The 22,222-nt window shown below is 39.3% G+C and overlaps 1 protein-coding gene across 1 annotated transcript in view; it reads right to left on the bottom strand.

The window, feature by feature from the left end:
- Positions 1–11,762, bottom strand: part of RMDN3 (regulator of microtubule dynamics 3) — a 46,174-nt gene extending 34,412 nt beyond the window's left edge. The window contains exons 1-5 of the mRNA XM_042454427.1: positions 11,628–11,762; positions 9,201–9,409; positions 7,991–8,186; positions 6,234–6,380; positions 1,268–1,535 (exon numbers count right to left, since the gene is read on the bottom strand). Coding sequence (XP_042310361.1) covers positions 1,268–1,535; positions 6,234–6,380; positions 7,991–8,186; positions 9,201–9,402 — 813 coding nt within the window. The 5' untranslated portion in view covers positions 9,403–9,409; positions 11,628–11,762. The remainder of the gene's footprint in view (positions 1–1,267; positions 1,536–6,233; positions 6,381–7,990; positions 8,187–9,200; positions 9,410–11,627) is intronic.
- Between the last annotated feature and the right edge of the window lie 10,460 nt (positions 11,763–22,222).

The raw sequence follows: 22,222 nt of genomic DNA, 5'->3' as shown, positions 1-22,222 counted from the left end.
CAAAGAAGTATAATTGGAATGAGTAGATATTATTGAGTATAAAGTATGGATTGCAACTCCAGTAATGAGAAATGTATCATGACAGACTATTTGTTGCTTGTTTGCCCTCGAGTCAACCCCAACTCATGGTGACAATGTGGATGAGACATCTCCAAGATCCCCTATTCTCCACTGCTCTGCTTAGTTTCTGCAAATCCAGGCCCATGACTTCTCTGATTGAGTCTATCCATATGGCATGCTGTCTTCCTCTCCTTTTGCTTCCTTCTACTTTCCTAGCATGATTGTCTTTTCTAATGAGTTGTGCCTTCTCATAATGTGGCTAAAGCATAACAGCCTCAATTTGATCATCTTGGCTTGCAAGAAGATTTCAGGCTTAACCTGTTCTGACAGATCATACATGAATCCAATAAATGGAAACCCAACTACCTGGATTAAGAATTAAATAGTTGCTTATTAACCTAATTTTGCTTTGATTTCATCATCCACAGAATGCCATGCCTCATATTATTCAGTAGTGGTGTGTGCATGTGAACACATACACACACACTACCACCCATTCAATAATATGGGACATGAGTGTCCACTTTTTCCCACATCCATGGAGAGTGCCACAACTGAACCCCTCATAGATGGGAAGGGTCCACTCTATCTGGGGTGGTGATCTTCAACACTCAGATGGCAGGTCCAACTTAAAATTAAACAAATAGACTGTAGCAGTTGGATGGGCAAAGTTTTAATGGGATGCAAGGCTCTTGGGGTAGCCCAGTAATAAGAGCCAAGGTAGACAGTACTTCTTAATCAGTAGAAGAATACAAGAGGAATGTAAATGAAGGCACAACAAATTTTGATGAACTTTTCTTCTCTTTAACAGGCTTGGGAAAAATTGTTACATCAATTTAGAAGAAACTGGCATATACATTTTCTTGAACAATTCTGCCTATCCAGGGTAAAATATCTCAGGAGAGCTTCATTATCCATTTCACAGATGCTGCAATTTCACTTAACAACATCAGATGACTAACTGAATGACTGTACTCTTCAATGTATAAGAGGCAAAATATAACTGAATAATTTTTCAGAGAGGCCAAGTCTCAGGAGCTTTTCTGGGCTTTAATTAACTACACAGAGCACAAGCAATTTGCAGCTGGGTAAGTGGTCTTGTTTAAAATTGTGGTAGAGACAAGACTTTGCATAACATCATGTTCTGCTGTCCCCTGTTGGTTTGTTCAATTCAGTTTTTCTGGGAAATGTCTAAAGTGAACTTTACCACTAGTTTATTGTTAAGCAGCAGTTGGAATCCTTCTCTCTTCTCCTGGTCATTCCCCTGGTGCAAGTGATCTGCTTGTTGTAGTAACTGACCAAGTTCCTCTTGTGCAGCAGAGTCCATGGTCAAGGTGGTATCATCCTCATTGACAAGGTCCAGGGAATCCCTTTTTGCCATCCTCACTGTTTCACAACTGATTTCATCATCTCCTTCCTCACTCTCTTTCTCTGACTCCCGATCATAATCAGACTCTGCGTTAGCTGTGGTGTACCTTTAACCCAAGATACAAAAGAATACAAAATGTACAACACACTCATTCTCTTTATATATTCATGGCAGTGGCTGCATATACATTTAGGTTTCTTGACATTCTGGAGTTACTGTGAAAGCTATATGCTGGTGCATTTGGTTTGTCTGTGCCTGTTTGGTGCCTACTAGCAGATGCTGCTAAATCATCTTTCTTCAATCTAATGTGCTCCTGATATTTGGGATTACTATGTGCATCAGCCTTAACCAATTAGGTCAATGTTATGAAGAGAATCTGTAATGTAAGATATCTTCACTCAACCAGAAAATGAAAGTTTCCCATATTATGAGAACCCACATTCCTGCCACTTTCCGCTTTAAAGAAGATAAGATTACAAATCAAAATTGGTTTTTGGTTCATGAATCCTGTTTTTTGTTTGTTTGTTGGGGGGGGGGAAGAGCCAAGATTTCAGGATTAGCAGCATTAAAAGGACAGGATTAAAAATGCATGAACTGGCTGTGTGAACCAACAAATCCTGCTCATTCTTGTGTGTAAACTCAGTCAACAGTTTGTACAGAATAAAACAGAATTTAAAAGACATAGAATGCTAATATACAAAGAGCAAGAGCCTGAACTATCTGACACAGCAAGACAGCTTTGATATCAATGGCAGAGGAAGCAGATAATTTAGCACTAAATTATGTATTGGTATCTGAAAAATAGGCAAACATTATTCTACCCTGCCTCTTGGAGCTATGATACACAGCCATGGTCATCAGTTCAAATCACATATGAATCTGAGACCCAGCCTAATAACACATTTTAAAATGATATTTAAGCAATGATAATTATTTAATTTAAAGAATATACAAGGAATGATAATTAAGAAAATAACTGTTTATAGCTTCCACTTGCTAGCCTAGGCATGAAGTCCCATTTTCAAACAGACATACAACTGATCAGTTCTGAAAATATCATTTCACAAAGTCCCAAATGGCATTGTTCACATGACTTCCAGACTAATCCTGATGGGAATTAGCTTCAATCAAGGCATGTATCTGTTATACCAAAATAAAATAAAAAATGCAAACAGTATCAGTTCTGCCTTCTTCTTAAAAGCTATTCCATCCTGGTAAAGGAAATCCAATGAGTAGATCTCCACTTTTGTGATGGGAATTTCTCCTCTACCGCATAATCCTTCACCTCTGAAGATTTAGTTGTCTAACTGTGCAGAGCAGAAAGATCTGTAGGAATGCAAGAAAGTCTCTCACTTCAAGTTCTACTGCTGGAAGTAGTTCCTTTAGCAGAACCCATTATTTGGATTTTACCCAGAACGTACACCGCTTCCTAGTCACTAGATCAAGTAGAACTGTGAAAAAGCATGAAGGATGTCATGTGTCAGGGATAATTAACTATACTTCTGGATAATAACAAACTGCTTAGCATTTAAATTTTGAATCCCAAGTGGACAAGCAGACAGACAATACACAAACATTTTCCCGATGCATGACATACACAACTAAACAAAGGAAATTAAAAGCATGCACATTCCAGTAAGGACAATCTGCTGTGCAGCAAAGGAAAATATCACAGTCATGTCAAATAGAGTCAGGATCACCACAGATGCTCCCTAGTACTATGCAAAATTGTTGTTCTCAAACTTGTAAGGATCAAAAGAACAGCTTTCCAATGCACAAACACCTTGCCTGTTAAGCAAGATTAATTTATGAAGTCGAGAAAGGCACATGGGCAACAGAATAAGCAGGTGGAAAGTGTCTGGCTAATTTGCAGTAGACACATCACCAATCAGTTTAAAAGATTCATCTAGACAGGACTCACGTATCAGATTTCGAAGTCTATTCTGGACTGAGACAGAATAATTTTAATAGCTTTTGTTACTTTGCTACCACTACGCCAGGAGTGTCTACGCACTAAATATAAAATGCAGAGAAAGATTCATGCAGAGGAAGGTTTAAAAATATCAAGCAAACAATTTTCCTACATGTTTTAAATTATATACATGTGCAAAGCCAAACTGAAACTTTTAAAAATACCTTTTACATTACAGAGTGCTCCTATTTGCTTTTTGGGGGGTAATGTTAGCAGTAATGATCTGTTTTGAGTTTCAAGCACAAAACAAAGAATTTATTTTTAGAAAGTCTATATGGAGCTTCTCCAACTGGTTATTTATTAAGATAGTGTAGCCTCAGCTGTTCCAATTCCAAAACCAAACTGCCAATTCCATTTTTCTTTTTATTGTCTCACATCATACCCACATACTGACATGCTAAAAAACATTTTTTTGGAGCACATTCATTTTGTCAGTTTATTCTAATTTAATCAGTGTAATGTTACACAGTTTTGACATGTACGGTATAAATACACAAGATTTTAAGCATTAAGACCCCATTACTCAGCTAAAAGTTTTTTGCCATCAAATACTAACTTAAATACAGAAAGAAGAAACAGTATTTAATCACTCTAAATTCACGGGCAGCAACTGCTTACATTTTAGTGACATGTAAATGAAAATATATTGGGGGCAACAAAACAGGCTTTTTAAAATATTAACCAGGGGCATCACTTGGGGGGGGGGAGGGAGGCTGTACCAGGTGGCACCTTAAATGGGGAATGGGAATATTTTCAAGCTGTGGATGGTTCAATCCATGGGTGCAGAAATGGACACGGAAGGCCAAATGTACATTGTATGTAAATAAATGGAGATGTTTGTTTCCTTAACTTTGATCATTCTTTTCATTAAATGTATATGAACTATTTAGGATTAAATTCATTAAAATAATTCTAAACTAATTCTAAAATAAATCAATAGTAATTGAATAAAATCACAGCAGTAGTGGACTTACAATCCTTGCATCCAAGTCTAGATGTTAGCTAGCTAGGAAATGCATGAAGTATCTTGATGCTTTGAAAACATCTGCACTATAGCACCAAACTGCTAGAATGTTTTGCTGCTGAATTTTACCAGCAAACTGCACCAGAGAGACACACTGCGACATAGTTTTGGTGACAGGCAGTTTCAAGCCTCTGTGACTAGGGAAGACTTGAGCGGATTTTGAAGGCAGCAAAAGACAGTTTGGGTTTTCATGTAGCCTGGGGGCTGCATCTTCCCACCCCTGCTCTAGATGAACAAGAAAATGCATGTGTACATACACACAGCTTTGCCCAATCATTCCACATCCAGGGCTGCACACAAACTGTCCTTCAGACTATCAACAATATCACTGATTGGCTCAAGAGGAAAAGTGTTGTCAGAGTTTGGATTTAATCATTACTGTGATCCCACTCTTTGGTGAAGCTCTGTATTATAGAAGAAACTGTAATAAAATAATAAACAGAAGAAAATGTATCTGACTTTGCACTGTACAGTATGTGCAGGCCAAGGTCAGTGAGAATACTCTGTAGTCTGTGCCTTGACAGAAAGGCAGAATTTCAGCAATTGCAAGGTTTTAGTTAGTCATCAAAGGCACGTTACAGACGCGCCGAAGGGGCTTGCTAGGGTTAGGAAGGGGCGTCACTTCCTGATGCCCCTCAACCCTAGTACGGATCGAGGCCGTGCAAAATGGCGACGTCCATCCACACGGGGGCCGCCATTTTGACATCGCGGACGCGTAGCGTCTGGACATTGCGCGGTGGAAGTGACGCCGCGAGTGCGCAACTAGCATCTCGCGGTGCCACTTCCGGGGCCCAACCGGAATGCTTCTGCCTACACAATCCGCCCCGCACTCTTAGAACATCAGGGAAGAAACTATTGGAACATATGAAAACTAGACTAACTGCACCTTCCCATAAAACGTTTACAGCCGCGACCCCTAAATTATGGAACAACTTACCGGAAGAGATCTGTCTCATTATCATCTTAGAAGCCTTTAAAAAGGCACTTAAGACGGATCTCTTCCGGCGAGCCTATCCACCTGACCTTTTATAGCTGATTTTATGGAACATTCCCACTCTGACTTGATAGCATGGAAAATTGATGAAGATTTGGCATTTTTAGTGATTGGTAGTAATACTGCTGTTATTTTACTGACTGTATTTTTAGATAACATTGTATTTTGTATTGTATTGTGGTTTTTATTCTTTGCTGTAATTCCACATCGATCCACAAGGAGAGGCGGAAAATACAAATAAAAATTTATTATTATTATTATTATTATTATTATTATTATTATTATTTAGGAAATTAAGTGCTTTTTAAACATATTCACAATGAATACGAAAAATAACAATGTACGGAGCACAGCTAGCAAAACCTTCAGAAACAAGACATCAGTTTTCTCCCCATTTCTAGCACTTCTAGATGTTCCTCACTGCTAGCAAATTTGCTGCTGTGATCTGCAAAAACAGCTGTTCAAGTGGTACATATACAACCCAGAGCAGCATTCTGCTATGAATTAATATCACCCTGTCAACCATAACATACTTAAATATAGATAACTGTCTTGAAAAACATTTCTTTCTGAACTTTCCAGCCAAAAGGCTTAATATTCACTTTATTTGTTTATTTAATAGCCTGGCATTTTCCTGAATGGAACCCAAGATTAAAATATGAATTAAAACAAGATACATGAATAAGCCACTATGTTATAATATAAATACAAAATTAGATCATTTACATTGCACACTACATTTTGCCATAGGTTTATCTTTTAAATTAGTCTTTGCTTCAATTTTTTTTTAAAGTTTGAACTAGTGTTTGCTCACCCTCCTTCACTTTCCCCATCATCTGTATTGACTGTTCCTGAGCTCGTTGTGAAATATATAGAGCTAGATCCTGTAGAATCACTTCTTTCTCTGGGATATGGAAAACGTCTTCGCCGAATAACCTTTTGGCTGTCTTCTAGATGGGACCTGGAAGAGGAGTTAATATGGTGAAAGGTTATGCTATTTCATTCTTTGGTCCTTTTTAACTCTCCCCTGCTTAACCAATAAAATCATCCCATCTTGCTTAGTAAAACTTAGAATGAATCCTACTATAAATGAGACCTTTAATCATTGATACATAGCATATAAGGTTGCATATACCACAATATTTACATGATTTAATATAAAGATTTCACTGTATTACCAACTACAATTAAGAAGGAATGCTGAAAATAATATTTGTAATTTGTGACTTTTAACTGTGTTAACTGCTCTGGGGTTTTATGAGGAGCAGCAGGGTATAAATTCACTTTCTTTTGAAACTAGGAACTTTAACACTGGATATTCAACAGTTCTATTCAAGCAGCATTCCAGTGCACTAGTTTGAGTATTTGCACTTTCTACAATATTAGGTTTTCTGTTGGTAAACTTCACATTTAATTCTAACCCATACTAAAGTCTGCTTCATATCAGTGTTCCTTTGCGGTCATAGTAATCTTTGATATTGACAAAGTGTTTTGTTATTATAGATGACTGAATGGATTCTAATGTAAAACACTGCTTAGTATAGAGAAGACAGAGCCTTCACATTATGAATAGCTAAAGAAAAGGAAGAGTGTGCGAAAAGTAAGTATCTTTGTAAGGACAAGTGTGTTAAGCATCTTCACAGCTTTTGAGAGTTCAATACCTCCACAGCTTCAGTATTATTCCTGTGACAGTGTGCAGATATAAAAGCAATCTGCAAAGTAACAGGAAGATTCAATTCAAAAATTTACAAAGTTTGTCAACCCCTCCTGCTGCACCAGATAAACAGCAATATAATTCAGTTATGAACAATAGTAGAACCACACCATATTATACCACTAAAATCAGTTCAAAATACTTTAATCTTTCCAAGATAATAATAATAATTTGTTTTATTTATATACCGCTATTCCAAAGATCATAGCGGTAAGCAGCAAGTAAGCTAATTAGCAAGTAAGCTAATTTGCCCCCAACAGTCTGGGTACTCATTTTAGTGACCTCGGAAGGATGCAAGCCTGAGTCGAGCTTGGGCCCTTTTGCTGGTCTTGAACTCGCAACCTTGTGGTTTTGAGTAAATGGCTGCAATACAGGCATTTAACCACTGCGCCACCAGGGCTCCATATTGATGGGTGTGCAGCCATATGTTTGTCACAATATCCAGATAGAAGTCTAAAGTGACAGGGGGTATTTTAGTTCATTCTTTTTTCATCCCTTTAATAAAGAGGACTGAGTTCTAAGGAGGGATAGGAAAGTATTCCAGGATTCTCCTAGTATCAAAGTTTCCATAATTATTTCTCTGCCCTCAAGAGTGTGAGACTCATATGGCTTGTCCTCATATGGGCTGGAATTTATTTGAGGTTAGGGAATTCACAATAGCTCCCCTGGGGAGCTATGGAAGGTCAGGAGAGACGTATCTATCTGAGCAGCACTTCAGTAAATTTACTCTGGAAGAATTACCCTCTACAGTCAATAGTAAGACAAATATTAATTGCACTCAAAATTTGGTTCAGTCTGTCTCTGATTGGAAGATCTTCAGCAACCTGTATTGTCACTGAGAGTAGCTTTACACCAACCTGACTTCTCCAATAATCTCTCCTGCTAAACCCTGCAGGCTATTCCGTAGCTCTTCCACTTCATTTCGCAAATCTATAAGGCTTCTAAGCAGAAAGTCCAAACGGTTCAGCACTTCAGCTTGTTCTTCACGTGTTAGAAGAGATGTATATAGTATATTATCACCACCCTCTACTGGTCCTGTTCTCATCAACGGAACTAAAGTGAGAGAAGAAATTAGCTACAATAGGACTATTTCACCATCACGGTACAATATATGTTGTTGCTGCTTAATTCTAAGGAATTTTAGACTTGGGGTATATGAGCTTTTTAGAAGTTACTGATTTCTTCATAAGTCACACAGAAACAACTTGGAATTAAAAAAAAAACAAATACAGGAAAGTGAAAATGACAGAGTGAGCCATCCAGGCAGAGGACTTTGATACTGGTAGCTCTTAAAATCCCTGTATATTTATATTTAGCCATGTTTCAGATGTTGAATTAGGTTTGTCAAGCTTCCTCTACAACAGCATAGCAACGACAAGTACAATATGATCCTCTCTAGACTAGGAATAGCTATAATGTATCAATTTAAATTAGTCAGAACAAAGAACTTAGAAGTGTATCTGCTTTAGCAAAAACATCCCCATACAGATATTTCCCATAAAACTACAAACATATTTACATTAATAGCAATGATAACAACTAGTATGGGGGTTTAAATGATAAGGGATCCTCCACACATTCAGCTTAAAACACTCATATAAAAATGTTGTCCAGGCTCTCGAGTATACAGAAAATATCCTTGACATGCACAGGGCTAAACTGGGCACATGGGATGAAATCCAATTGTGCATATCTATTAGCAGAACTGATACCATTGGAGGAACAGACTTACCTTTACAGCCTACCACATTCACCTCAAATCTGCTCTGTGATATTAAACAGAACACATGCCAGTTGGAAATCATGCTGCTGTACTATGCAAGCCTGCTCCTGCTTTTCTATGCATTCAACTTAATGTGTAGAAAGTGTTGTGGAATGGAAGTTGTAGACAGTTGCTAAACAGCAAACAATCAAAATCTTTTAATATATGCTTGTTTGGTAAAGTTAGCAATAGAGCTGTAGTTGACGTAGTAAACTCCTCAAAAGAAACAAACACAAAGAACTATCACATTTATTTAAAACAAACAAACAAACGTACAAAATAAAACATGACAATCACCATCCTACCCTGATTATGAGGCTGCATAATTTCTATATGTTCCTGAGGGTCTAGTGCATTGTTCTGACTCTGTAAATCTTGAGGTCTGGGTTCTCCTTTATGCCAGGGTTTTTTTCTCTTTTGTTTGTAGAAGTAGTAGAATAGACCTATTCCTGCAGCTGCTCCCAAGACCACACCAAGTCCCACACGTAAGGCTCCCATTCTGGACATGATGCATCTGAAACAAATCAAACAGACCACATTTATTTATTTGTTTACTTATGTATTTATAGCCTCCGCTGTTTAATCTTAGTGCAGACTACACACATATCAATAAAACAATATAAAGCAACAATATAAAGTGGGGCTCTTGAAGACAGCAGCAGCAGCAGCAGCATTATTGTTCTCTTCATGAGGCCATGGCAACAAGATGCGGGGGGGGGATTGGGTGTCCCCCTTCTTCTGGGGTGTCATCCAGTACAGTCCACACACCCGCACCCCCCTATTTCACCACTGCTCTGCTCCCTAAATCACTCCTCATATTGTTCACCCTCTAGACATTACTGTAAGACAAAGCATCATTGTTGCTTCCCAGTGTGTTTATGTGATTGTTTTGGAGGCCAGATGAACCAAGCCCTAACAGTCCAAAGGCAGAGTGACCAGATGTCATCACCGCAAAGAAGGACAAGGACCCCTCAAAATGTAGGACATTACAAAATAAAAGCTAAAACCACTAATATAAATGTAAATTCATGCTTCTTAGTCGTGCTCAAAGTGGAGGACATTTTGGAATTACTCAACAAAAAGTTGGAATGCAGGACATGTCCTTAAAAAAGAGGACATCTGGTCACCATGTCCAAAAGCTACCAAGCATGCTTGAAAAGGACATCAAACTCTTGTCACCAGCTAGAGACAATGTGATAACTGGGCCAAGTCACTTACTGGCAATGACGCTGCATTTTTATGTCACAGATGTTGAGAGGGAGAGAGAGAAGAGACGCTACCCGACAAGCCTTGCTCAGTGATAGTAGGGAATGGTGCAAGCTGCAGAACTGAGGCTCCATCCGCACTGCAGAAATAATCCGATTTGACACCACTTGAACTGCCATGGGTCCATGCCATGGAATTCTGGGAACTGTAGTCTGTTTTGACACCGGAATAATCCAATTTGATACCACTTTTAACTGCCATGGCTCCATGCTATGGAATTCTGCAAGCGGTGCTTTATTGTAGAATTCAAAGATATAGCCGTGAAATCAGTATGTAGAGAGGTCTTGTGTCACCTTTGAGACTAACTGAAAGAAAGAAGTTGGCAGCATGAACTTTCGTAGACTAAAGTCTACTTTCTCAGGCGACTCCACCAAATGCATCTGAGGAAGCAGACTGAAGTCTATGAAGGCTCATGTTGCCAACTTCTTTATTTCAGTTAGTCTCAAAGGTGCTACAAGATCTCTATATAGTACTTTGTTGTGGCACCAGAATGACCTGGTTTGACACCGCTTCAACTGCCATGGCCCCATGCTACAGAATTCTGGCAAAGCTTTGGTGCCACAATGAACTACAGTTCCCAGAATTCCGTAGCATGGAGCCATGGCAGTTGAAGCGGTGTCAAACCAGGTTACTTCTGTGGATGCAGCCTAAGACACACACACACTTTGCTCCTCCTGGGTTGGTAAATGCTGCTGCTGCTGCTGCAATCCTAGGCCCACGGACCAGACGCCTGAGAGGAAGAGGCCTTGGGTTTCTTGACAACTAACACACCCCCGAGTCATGGCAGCAAGGAGAAATGCCGCCATCGCTCTCCTCACTTAAAGGGGGGAAAGAAGAAAGCCCCACTCCTTCAGTGGACCTGCTAGATTGCCTCACTAGACTCTTATAGTGCTGCTGCTCTGGCTGCCTCCTGTTGCATTCTGGGATTGGGAGTGTAAAGAGGGGCATTGAGAATCCTCAGCCAGAGAGCTCTTGGGCCTCACTGAACTACAAGCCCCAGAATGCAGCAGGAGGCAGCCAGAGCAGCCAAAGTGGAGCAGCAGTGTGAGAAGACGAGTGTAGTTTCTAAGCAGAAAGGCACCCGTGACTCTCCTTTGCTTGAAGTGTCACAAAGCAGAGTCTGTGCCTGTGTCTGTGTGATCCATACACACACGCAGAGCCAGCGAGGCCTAGGGATCTGAGTGCCGGATTAGGACCAGGGTTCGAATCCCTCTGGAAACCCACTCAGTGGGGGGCGGCCTTTGGGCAAAGTCACGCTCTCTCGGCCTCAGGGGAAGGCAATGGCAAACCCCCTCCGAACAAACATTGCCAAGAAAAGCCTAGGCCACACTCTCTCAGGCTGTATCCACACTGGAGAAGTAACCCGGCTTGGCACCGCTTTAACTCCTTTGTGGCTCAAGGCTATGGAATTCTGGGAGTTGGAGTTTGTTGCGGGGTCCATGGGTCACAAACGAAGGGCCACTTACACTAAAAGGGAGGAAAACCTCGCGGCAACGCTTCCTGCGCGGTGTGTCCTCGCGCGGCCACCGTCCGCCTCGCTCTTCCAGATTTGCCCCTTTGCTCTGCGGCGGAACGGCCAGGCCCCGCCTCCTCCCCTTCCTCCACAGCAGCGCACGAGAGTGACGTAGCAGCAGAGAGTGGCGCGTCAGAATGACGCACGGCACAGGGCCACGCCTCTCGCTGCTTGTGACTTTTTTGAGGCCAGGGTTCGAGTCCTGGCTGTGCAATGCAAACCTAATGGGTGGCCTTGTGGGCAAGAAGTCACACTCTCTCAGCCTCAGAGGATGACAGTGGCAAACCCTCTTCTAAAGAAGCTTGCCAAGGACAAAAAATACGCCAGTGTGGGGTAGTGGTTTGAGAATTGGACTAGGAGGACTCTGGGTTCGAATCCTGGCTCGGCCATGGGAACCCCTTGGGTGACCTTGGGCAAGTCACACTCTCTCAGCTTTACAGGATAGCAGTAGCAAATCCCTTCTGAAGAAACCTGCCAAGAAAACCCTGTGACAGGCTCACCATAACTGGGAATAATAATAATAATAATAATAATAATAATAATAATTTAATTATAGCCCACCTCTCCCTACGGATTGAGGCGAGTTACAACAAACAGAATAATAGTAAAATACAATATACAGTTAAAATTCACATTTCTAATTAATCCCCAACTCCAGCAACTGGAAGGCACACAACAGCCACAAAGGCCATAATCAATGCAGAGAGTGGGTGGCCCTAAAGGAGCAATAAGGAGACAGGGGCCTGGCGTGGCTTAGTTCCAAGAGGGAAATGCGCCTGTCCCTTTTTAATGCACTCTTCTGTTGTTAGTGCTGGGAGATAATGAACCTCTGAGCTGAGGGAGACAGATATAACTGGGCATCTGAATTCAGTGGTTAAATGTTGAAGTGGGAGCCCTTTCCAGGATCCCAGCTGTCGCATCGTACGCAGGGAGAGTCCAAAAATATAGGAACTGTGTAGGTCTAACAAAATTTCTAAGTGTTTTCATTTCCACAAAGAGCAGGTCTACTGTAAAGCTAATAGGTCATGCCAACTCAAGACAAGACCTACAACAGGGATACACTCTGCCCTCCATATCTACATATTTTTCCCCATGGATTCAACAATCCACACCTTGAAAATATCAATGTGTGTGTAAATATATAAATTCCCAAAGGCAAACCTTGGTTTTGCCATTTTGATAAGGAACACCATTTTACTTTGACATTGTATATAATGGGACTTGAGCATCCGTGGATTTTGGTGTCCAAGGAGTGGGTGGTTCTGAAACCAAACTCCTGCGGATGCCAAAGGCCCACTGTAATTTACAGCAATAAATTGTTGCTGGAAATATCCTAGTCTCTTCAGAATAAGAATAGTATTAATTGTGGGTTAATTGTTGTAATATAAGAAAGTGAATTAAACATAAAAGTGCTGGTGGTGGAAGTTTTAGTGGTGGGAGTAGAGATAGTTGCTCAAACAGAGGATAAAACAGACACGTAAGAAGTTAAGGGGATATATATATATATATATGGGAAGAGGAAGCAGGAAATGGGAAAGTGTGAGAAGGGTTGTAGGGAATGGAGTAGGATGAGAAGGAAAGAAGGGAGAAGAGAGAACAGGGATAACGGGTAGGAAGGGTGTTTGAGGGAGAAGGAGGAAGTAGGAGGAGGAAGAAAAGATAAAGGGAAAGGAGGAGTTTATCACACGGGAGGAATTTCTCTTAATTTCGAATGAAAAGAAAGTGGGGCCAGAACGCATTCACGTGAATTCGCTAGTTCAGCAAATTTACGTGAATTCGAATTGCGTTCGAACTGACTTCTCATTGCCCGAAAATAGCTTGCCATTGCCCGAAATTTCGTGTGGTCTATCTCGTAATAACGTTAAACCCCATGATTGCTTTCGGATTTCCATTGGATTATACTTCCAATTTCCCTTGTCTGATAACGTCCATAGAGATCAGATAAAAAGCAGAGGGCGAAAGAAAGAAAGACAAGGAAATGGATGGTACTTAAAAGGATGGAGGAGAGATAGTAGGAAGTATGGATAGAAAGGAACTTTTCTGTTAAATATATTAAAGAGTAGAAATGTATTAGGAAAATAGATGTTGGATAATATATGCATTTAATGTAATGGGCATATAAAGATGTGTGTGTATTTTATGTTTTGTGGTTAAAATAATTTTTTTAATTTTTTTTTTAAAAAACAAAGAAATGTTGGATGGTAGCGTATAATTCTGTTTATTTATCTCAGCTGAAATTTATGATATTTGAATACTCAGAGACAAAAATAATGGAAACTATAATAATATTGTATTGTAAAATAAATAAATAAATAAATAAATAAATAAATATCCTATTCTCATCCAGCAAGGATACATCTGAGTTTCACGTGGTATGGCAGAGGATGACCTTACTAATCATGAAATCATCCCTGCAAGCCCTGGCTTTACTATACCACAAGGTATGTGTGGGAAATTGTGTGCCTCTGAGCCTGCTTAGAGTTTTTCACTTGAAACATTTTAACTATTCTTTAAATCAAAAAAGAGGCTGTTAGAACAGTTATGAAGATGAGTAATTATTAGAACATTTGGCTTTCTGGGTGGTGTTGGACTGTGACTCCTATCAGCCCAAGTCAGAATGGCCAGTGGTCCAGAATAATGGGAATTGTAATTGAGCATCATTAGTTCAGTGAGGCTCCAGAAGGGAGATTTTCATCTAAATTAAAGTGAACATTTAATTTGTAGGGTTAATAAACCATTTTGTAAAAAATTAAAACAGTCGGCCTGCTGTATCCATGGATTCTTTATCCATGGATTCAAGCATCCACAGCTTGATATTCAAATAAATAAATAAATAAATTCCAAAAAGCAAACTTTGATTTTGCCATTTTATATAAGGGATGCCACTTTATTATACCATTGTATTTAATGGGACTTCAGCATCCACATATTTTGATGTCCATGTGGGGTCCTGGAACCAAGACTAGCAGAAGGGTCCACTGTAATTGAATAAATCTTTGTAAGGCCATCTTCTCTCTGGAAAAACTTAAGCCACACTCTTATATGATCACATTTCTGTCTCTGTGACGAGATGCCTTTCCCTTTTGGAATTGATTCAAGAAGAACTTTTTTTATATAAGCTTCCCTATGCAAAACCAGCCTACATACGCAACATTTGGGGGTACAGCTTCTAGCAAAGTTCTGCACATGACCACTGTCTTATTGTGGAAGTGATTAAAGACTAGATACTTTGTTAACTGAGGTATACCTGTATTCCATTGTGTGCTCCTTAATTATTTCATGTGTGTGTGTGTGTGAGAGAGAGAGAGAGAGAGTGTGTGAAAAGAAAAAGTGCAAACATGAGAAAGGATTATAAATGGAAATGATGTCAACTGGACCTCCTCCCTAGTAACATGCCTTCAGCGAGGAGGAATATCCATCAATATCACATGGCTATCAAGTCTTCTTGGTTAGCTCTAATGGATCATCCCTCTACATGCTTGTCTATACTCTCAAAAAAGTCCAGAGCTTTGATGACACAAGATGTCCCTTTGCAGATACTGTAAAAAAAGTGTCATCTAATGCATGCAACATCTCTGGACAGAAAGGGGCTGCAATGAAAGATTTTAATGTGTTGTACACCATTTGGCCCATTGGAACTAACTAATATTAAACACCCCATGATGTCTAATATCTCAGTCTTTCCACTTCTTCAGAAATGTGTTCAAACTTTTGAGGCGTTATACTTGCTAGTCACTAAATCTGTTGTTTCTAGACAACAATATTTGGTTTTCATCACATTCAGATAGTATCAGATCATGACGTGAGGATATTGCTTAAAGCTATGAGCTTTCCAGCCATCTAGTGCTGTTTGAAATTTGCTCTTGGCCTGTCAAGGCTGCACTGCTGACGCAAGATAGCTTGGTGAAAACAAACAGAATAGATTTCATTTGATAAATCTGTAAGACTGTGCGGGAAATGGAAACAATGTTGCCACGGGGCTTCTCTGTCTATTGTTATCAGGGAAGGAATAATAGGGGCTCAAGGCCCTGAGAGTTTGATGCTGGCTTTTACGGATATTAAAAGATCCTATCTAGACACTACTGAAGTTCCTAGCTCAAACTGTATTTATGGTACTTGGCTAGTGTGGGAGTATCAACCTTGTACATGTGATATCAGAATGTCCTTAAACAAAACCACCAAGCCACAATGTTCACACTACAGAGAAATCATACTATAGTAACAACTACTTTTATGATTACCATCTTCACTGTTCTCATATGAGAGACATACTGGCTGGGAGATTTGGGAAAATATAGTCCAAAAAGAACTTTTCCAGCCCTTGGTATCAGTCAAAACAGCTATATGAAACTTTCAAATTCAGAAGCAGTATGCTCCTGAATACCAGTTGCATATGCCATTGTGGTTTCCCTGATTTGCTTTCGAGTGAAGGGGATTTTTAAAAATCTTTAAAAAGTTCATGAATGAAGTCTTAACAGTAAATTGACTTCAACAGTTTATTTAACGACCCAGTGTCTGGTGGACTCTAGCTTGGTAGCCTAAGTTTACACACTAAGCAAGCAATTAAATCAACTTTATACAGAAATCTCACAAAAACATGCAGTAGCAGCAGTTGAGCATCAAAAGACTGTGACATACATACAAACTCACCAATAAAGAGCAAGTACTATTTCCAGAGTATATACAGTACAGTATGTCATACTAGTTCTTTGCATCTTATTGTGGTGTTTTCTCTGTTATCATGTCAGCAGAACAGATCAAAATGTTTTGGAACTTGGTGCAGAATATAGTATGTTGCATATGTTTAGCTTAATTTGAAATTACTCAGAGCTTAAAAATATTTTGTATGACTAAGCAAACTGTTTCTTTCAAAGTGGATATATCTCATTTAGACCTTATGGTCACCATCTGACTTTCCCTCTTCATGGGCTTCCCAGATATTTCTGGTGGCTTACTGGAAGAAACAAAATGCTGGACTGGAGGGATGTTTAATCCAGCAGAGCAGTTGTCAAATATCTATGAGAGAATGTTAATTGTCATTTTACTGTACATTTTAGGCAACTTGGTTTCCTACAAATGCTTTACAAAAAGGCAGCAACACAAAAGAGCTAACGCTTGCAATATAGAGACAAATCTTATATATTAGGGTGGGGGAGAGGGAGAGACAAAGAGAGGAGGGGGAGGAATAAGGAAAGCTAAAGCTCAGAATGAGCTGAGATTATCTTGGCAAGCAAGGAGAGGAAAATGTGTGTGTATGAGAACGGTATAAGGAAAGCTAAAACTTAAAATGAGCTGAGACTAGCTTGGCAAACAAAAAGCAACAAAACGTCCCCCCCAGATATATTTGAGGCAAGAGAATGCTCAAGACAGGAGGGATGCTGTTCAGTAAGGATGGTAAAAGACTAACAAGGTACAAGGTGTTGGTGATTACCTTCAAAGCCCTACATGGCTTGGGTCCAGAATACTTAAGAGATCGCCTACTTCCATACTGTCCGTCCCACACTCTAAGGTCCTCGGGGAAGAATCTACTTCAGCCAATAAAATCTAGGCTAAGTTCAGTCACCCAGAGGGCCTTTTCCATCACAGCTCCGAAGCTATGAAATGACCTGCCGAAGGAGATCCGTGACATTTCTACTCTTACAGCCTTTAAGAAGGCTCTTAAGACGGATCTCTTCCGGCAGGCCTTCCCTACCTAGTTCTACTCCCCATTTACTGTGACTTATGTCACTCTGTCCACCAATTCTTCTCTTAAATTTAATGAGAAGAATTAAATTAAAATTAATTAAAATAAAATCCTTCCCTCAAGAAGAAGAGCCCTCCCTTCATGACATCATCATCAGACCTGGGAGGGAGTGAAAAAGAGAGGCCCAACTTCCATCAGGCCTAACTGTGAATGTACTCACTTTGCTCTCTTTAATTTTATTGTATTTTATTTATTGTATTGTATTTTATTTTCTTTATTTTTACTGTTGTAACCCGCCTGGATTCCTTGTGATTGGGCGGGCTATAAATAAATCATTATTATTATTATTATTATTATTATTACACATCACAAAATGAAAAGGCAGAACTACTTAAGACCTTTTTGCTTCAGTTTTCTCCCAAAAAGATAATGGTGCTTCCATGAAGCAGCAGAGACCTTGGCAAAGGGTCTGAATTGATAGGAATCACCTAGCTAACCTAAATGAGTTCAAATCTGCAGAGCTAGAACTGCATCCCAGAGTAATGGAAGAATATTGTGATGAAGATTTCATTGTGTTCTTCAGTGGCCCCGTTGTGTCTATAGTTCTACAGATGCTCACCACCTTAATACACTATTAGAAGTGCTAATAGACTTGATCTCTCAGACTTACAACCCATTTTGACACACCTAGAATTGTGGCAAGGTTTTTAGATCATGTGTGACTACTAAAATGGCTTAAAATACTTCATTTCAAAATTTTCCTGAAATTGACAACTGTGAAAAAGTTTGTATTTATGCTGTCCATCATGAATAAAGAGGAATAAAGGAACAGCTATACTAAGTCAGATTATTGATCTATCAATCCAGTAACAACTATTTTAATTAAAATTTATTAATACGTTCTGAAACAAAGCATGACAACAAACAGTACACCAAAACAACAATAAATAAAGACAATAACCCAGATAAAGCCCTGAAAATTATAGATAAAAGGTATATTCAGGGATCCTGAAAGACATCTTTCCATAAAAATTTAGCTAAAATTGGGGAATATCTACAGACTAAATCATGTTTTAACTATTAAGATCAGAAACTACTCTCCAGAACATAGCAGATTGCTTTCCAGAAACATACTTTCCAGAAACATTTCCACCAGAGATGCAAAGAATTAAAACTGGGTCTTTCCTAATTTTGAATAGTTACCATTAATATCCCCACTACTTGCTCCTATGCCCTTCTGCAGTAAAAAAATACATGTATACATATACAGTCAGTTGTATCTTGTGTCTGACTCTTTCATAGTTCTTAAGACTATAAAGCACTTAAGACACTTGAAACTTGGCATGGATATTGACTAAACTCTGGTGAGTTGCAAATTAAAAATATTATTTGTGTGTGTGTTGTGGCCTTTAAATCGTTTCTGATTATGATGATCCTAAGGTGAGCCTGTCACACATTCTTCTTGGTGAGAAGCCATTGCCTTCCTCTGAGGCTAAGAGCATGTGACTTACTCAAGACCACCCAGTGGGCAGGATTGATGTTAGTTTATTAGATTCTCTCTGTTCTTCCATCTTCAGTTGTATATGTGGCTCACTTCCCCAAACATCAGAGATAAAGCTCTAGATAGGCTTGGAATAATAATTTTTCCAAAGGAGATCTAGGGTGAAATTTTGCTTCCCTTTGAAGTCCCACTCAAAAAAGTTGAAAGACAGAGGAAGAAAAAGAGAGAAAGACCTGCTGCCTAGTAAGGGATGGAGTAAGGAAGAATGAATAGAGGGAAAGGCAGGGTAGAGAGAAAGATCAAGAAGAAGGAGAAAATCAGTTAAAGAGAAGAGAGTGTGCTTGAATGGAGTGGAGACTAGCAAATTTCTAATCCTTGCAAACCTGAGTACTCTACTGCTGAATAATACCAAAAATCCTTGATAGACTGACCAGTTCCTCTTGCTTTGGATTTGATTTATAGTTAGTAATTGGATTAGTATAAAATGTTATTTATTGGATCTTTCTCTCATAGTATTCTACTGAGAACCCAGAAGTTTCTTATTTTAGATATTATTTCTTCCTGCTAACAGGAAAGTTCTTAATTCTTTAGTCATGACTTCAAAATGAAAACCATTGTCCCATCATGAAAACAAGGCCATGACTTCATTACATGGAGCAGGATCAAAGGAGGTAGACTGTGGCAAGGTATTATTCCAAGCCAAGGTCATCTTAAACAATTAAGAAGAATATTAGAAAGGAAATGTAATTACATTTGATGTGCCCTAGTTTTAGTAAAATTGGATGTTTTGAAATCCTATAACTTTTATGTAGCAGGAGCTGATGACACACATATTTGCAAGTTTATTTTTACTGAAGCTTCAACATATGTCTGGATCTTTTGTCTTGTAAGAATATATTAAACTCCAATAAAATGCCTGTGGCTAAAAGTTTGTGCAAATACAAAGGAAATTATACGACCCACCCCTCCAACCCAGAAAGAGTGGACATAGGCAAAGTACAAAATATATGGTGGCGATCTTGCATCAGGAGATTCTTTTTTTATCACATGGTTAAGTCTTCCAATGCTACCCAACCCAAACTCACTTTGCAAGCAGCACAATCCCCTGTCCCAACATGGCCATTTTCCAGCTATTTTTGTGTTACTCGATGCACTGCAATAGGCGTCAACCAAGACCTTCAGCAGTTCTTGTGGTGTTTCCACTACAAGAAAATAGCTGGACCCATTCCCACTCACCCCCCTGCTCTTCAACATGGAAATGCTTCCTTGGGGTGGGCTTACTGAGTATTAGTTTTTAGAGTGGTTGGTTGTTCTGTGGTCAGAACAGAATGATTTCCACACAGTCATACAAGTGAGTTGTGATGGCTTAAGTCCAGCTTATGCCATTGTAATTCACTAATAGGATATCTGACAAGTATTTTTGTAATTCTAAATATGAACTACAAATTTCAAGTACAAAATACAAACTCCAGGATTATAATGGCAACAATGCACATGATACTTCACTATGGCAGATCCTGGACAAGAGGGTTTAGCACTAAGGAGATTTTCAGATAGGGAAAAAAGCCAAGAGTAAAAGGCATCCTCCTGGCATAATCGCACAATCATGCTGAAGATTTTCAGATGACATCATGCTCATCCAGGACTTATCCGGTGAAGATCCAGGAATGCTCCAGCAACAAACCATTCATGGGACTGAATAGTTTGTTACTGGAGCATTCCTGGATCTTCACTGGATAAGTCCTGGATGAGAGCAATGTGTCTGAAAATCTTTTTCATTATTTTTACCATCTTCAGTGCGATTGTGCAATTATGCCAGGAGTATGCCTTTTACTCCTGGCTTTTTTCCCCATCTGAACATCTCCAACAAATTTGACATGAGGGGAAAAGAGGAAGAAGCAGGGTAGGAGAGTTGACACAGTAGTAGTAAATAGAGAAAGACTCAACTAGAGTTTAGCAATGTTACATTTTGGACTACAGCTTCCACAATCCCCTAATGAGCATGGACAGTGGCCAAATAATCAACATTATTTCAACTATATATGATGTTCTTAGGAGTCTGCCTACAACTTTCTTGCTACACCGGGAAAAACTGGGTGATTAACCCATCAAAATCGTGCAACTGAAATTAAAATGAAATTAAAATGTGATTAATACAAGAGCCATTACCCCATTAATAACCAGGGAATAACTAGGGAGTTTAGTCGCACTCGCAGTAAGAATGAGGACTAAGAGGCAGCACCAAACCATTCATGGAAAAATGAGATATATTTCAAAGCAGATGAATAAAGATCCAGTGTTGAAACATTAGATTCTTAAGATTTCTGAAAAACCCCAAAGTATAATATTTTGACATAATGCCAGAAGTTCTTTGTCAAAAATTAATCCAAATGACAAAATTTCAATAATCAATATTTGTTGTTTTTGTGTGCCTTCAAGTGTTGATTTATGGCTGGCCTTTCACAGGGTTTTCTTGGAAAGATTTACAATAAGAAGAGGTTTGCCATTACCTTCCTCTTAGGCTGGGAAAATGAGACTTGCCCAAAATTGCCATGATGAACAGGGATTTAAACATTGGTCTCTAAGAGTCCTAATCTAACCCTCAAACCACTGCACCATGCTGGCTCTCCCATGATCCATATAACATCCAGGAACAATATGAATCCTGACATTTCCCTGTCTTATAATCATAGAAGTATGGTGTGAAGTTGAAGGCTTTCAAGGCCGGCATCCATCGTTTTTTGTACTTTTGGGGGGCTATGTGGCCATGTTCTAGAAAGAATTTATTCCTGACGTTTTGCCAGAATCTGTAGATGCCAGCCAGAGATGCTGGCGAAACGTCAGGAATAAACTCTTCTGGAATATGGCCACGTAGCCTGAAAAGCCCATGGAAAAACTATAGAAGCATAGTACTGTATTGGAAGGGCCATCAAAGCTCATGTAACCAATTCCTTGCTGCTGGCGCAGGAAATTCAAAGCTAAAGCATCAGAAGGCCATCCAAATGCTACATAAAAATGCCCATCAGACTAAAGCCCATCATCGTCCGATGTAGTTAGTTTCACTAAAAAACAACTCTTCCTAACTATCAGCATGTTTGTCCTAAAGTTTACATGAAAACTCTCTCTTTTTCCTTTCTCTTTGGAATTTGAATCCATTAGTTTGCCTATACCATTTGGAGCAGCAGAAAATAAACTCTTGGTTGAGCACTTAGCATGTTCCAGACATTCAGAAGATTAGAGACCAAGCTTTAAATCCCTGTTCATCCATGGAAATCTCGGGCAAGTCTCATTTTCCCAGCCTAAGATGTTTTTAAACATGAGGGATGCTGTTCAGAGATCCACATAAAATGCCAATGACTGAGAA

The sequence above is a fragment of the Sceloporus undulatus genome, chromosome 1 (assembly GCF_019175285.1).
Source record: "Sceloporus undulatus isolate JIND9_A2432 ecotype Alabama chromosome 1, SceUnd_v1.1, whole genome shotgun sequence".
NCBI classification, from domain to species: Eukaryota; Metazoa; Chordata; class Lepidosauria; order Squamata; family Phrynosomatidae; genus Sceloporus; species Sceloporus undulatus.
This window is presented reverse-complemented; position numbering and strand designations above follow the sequence as displayed.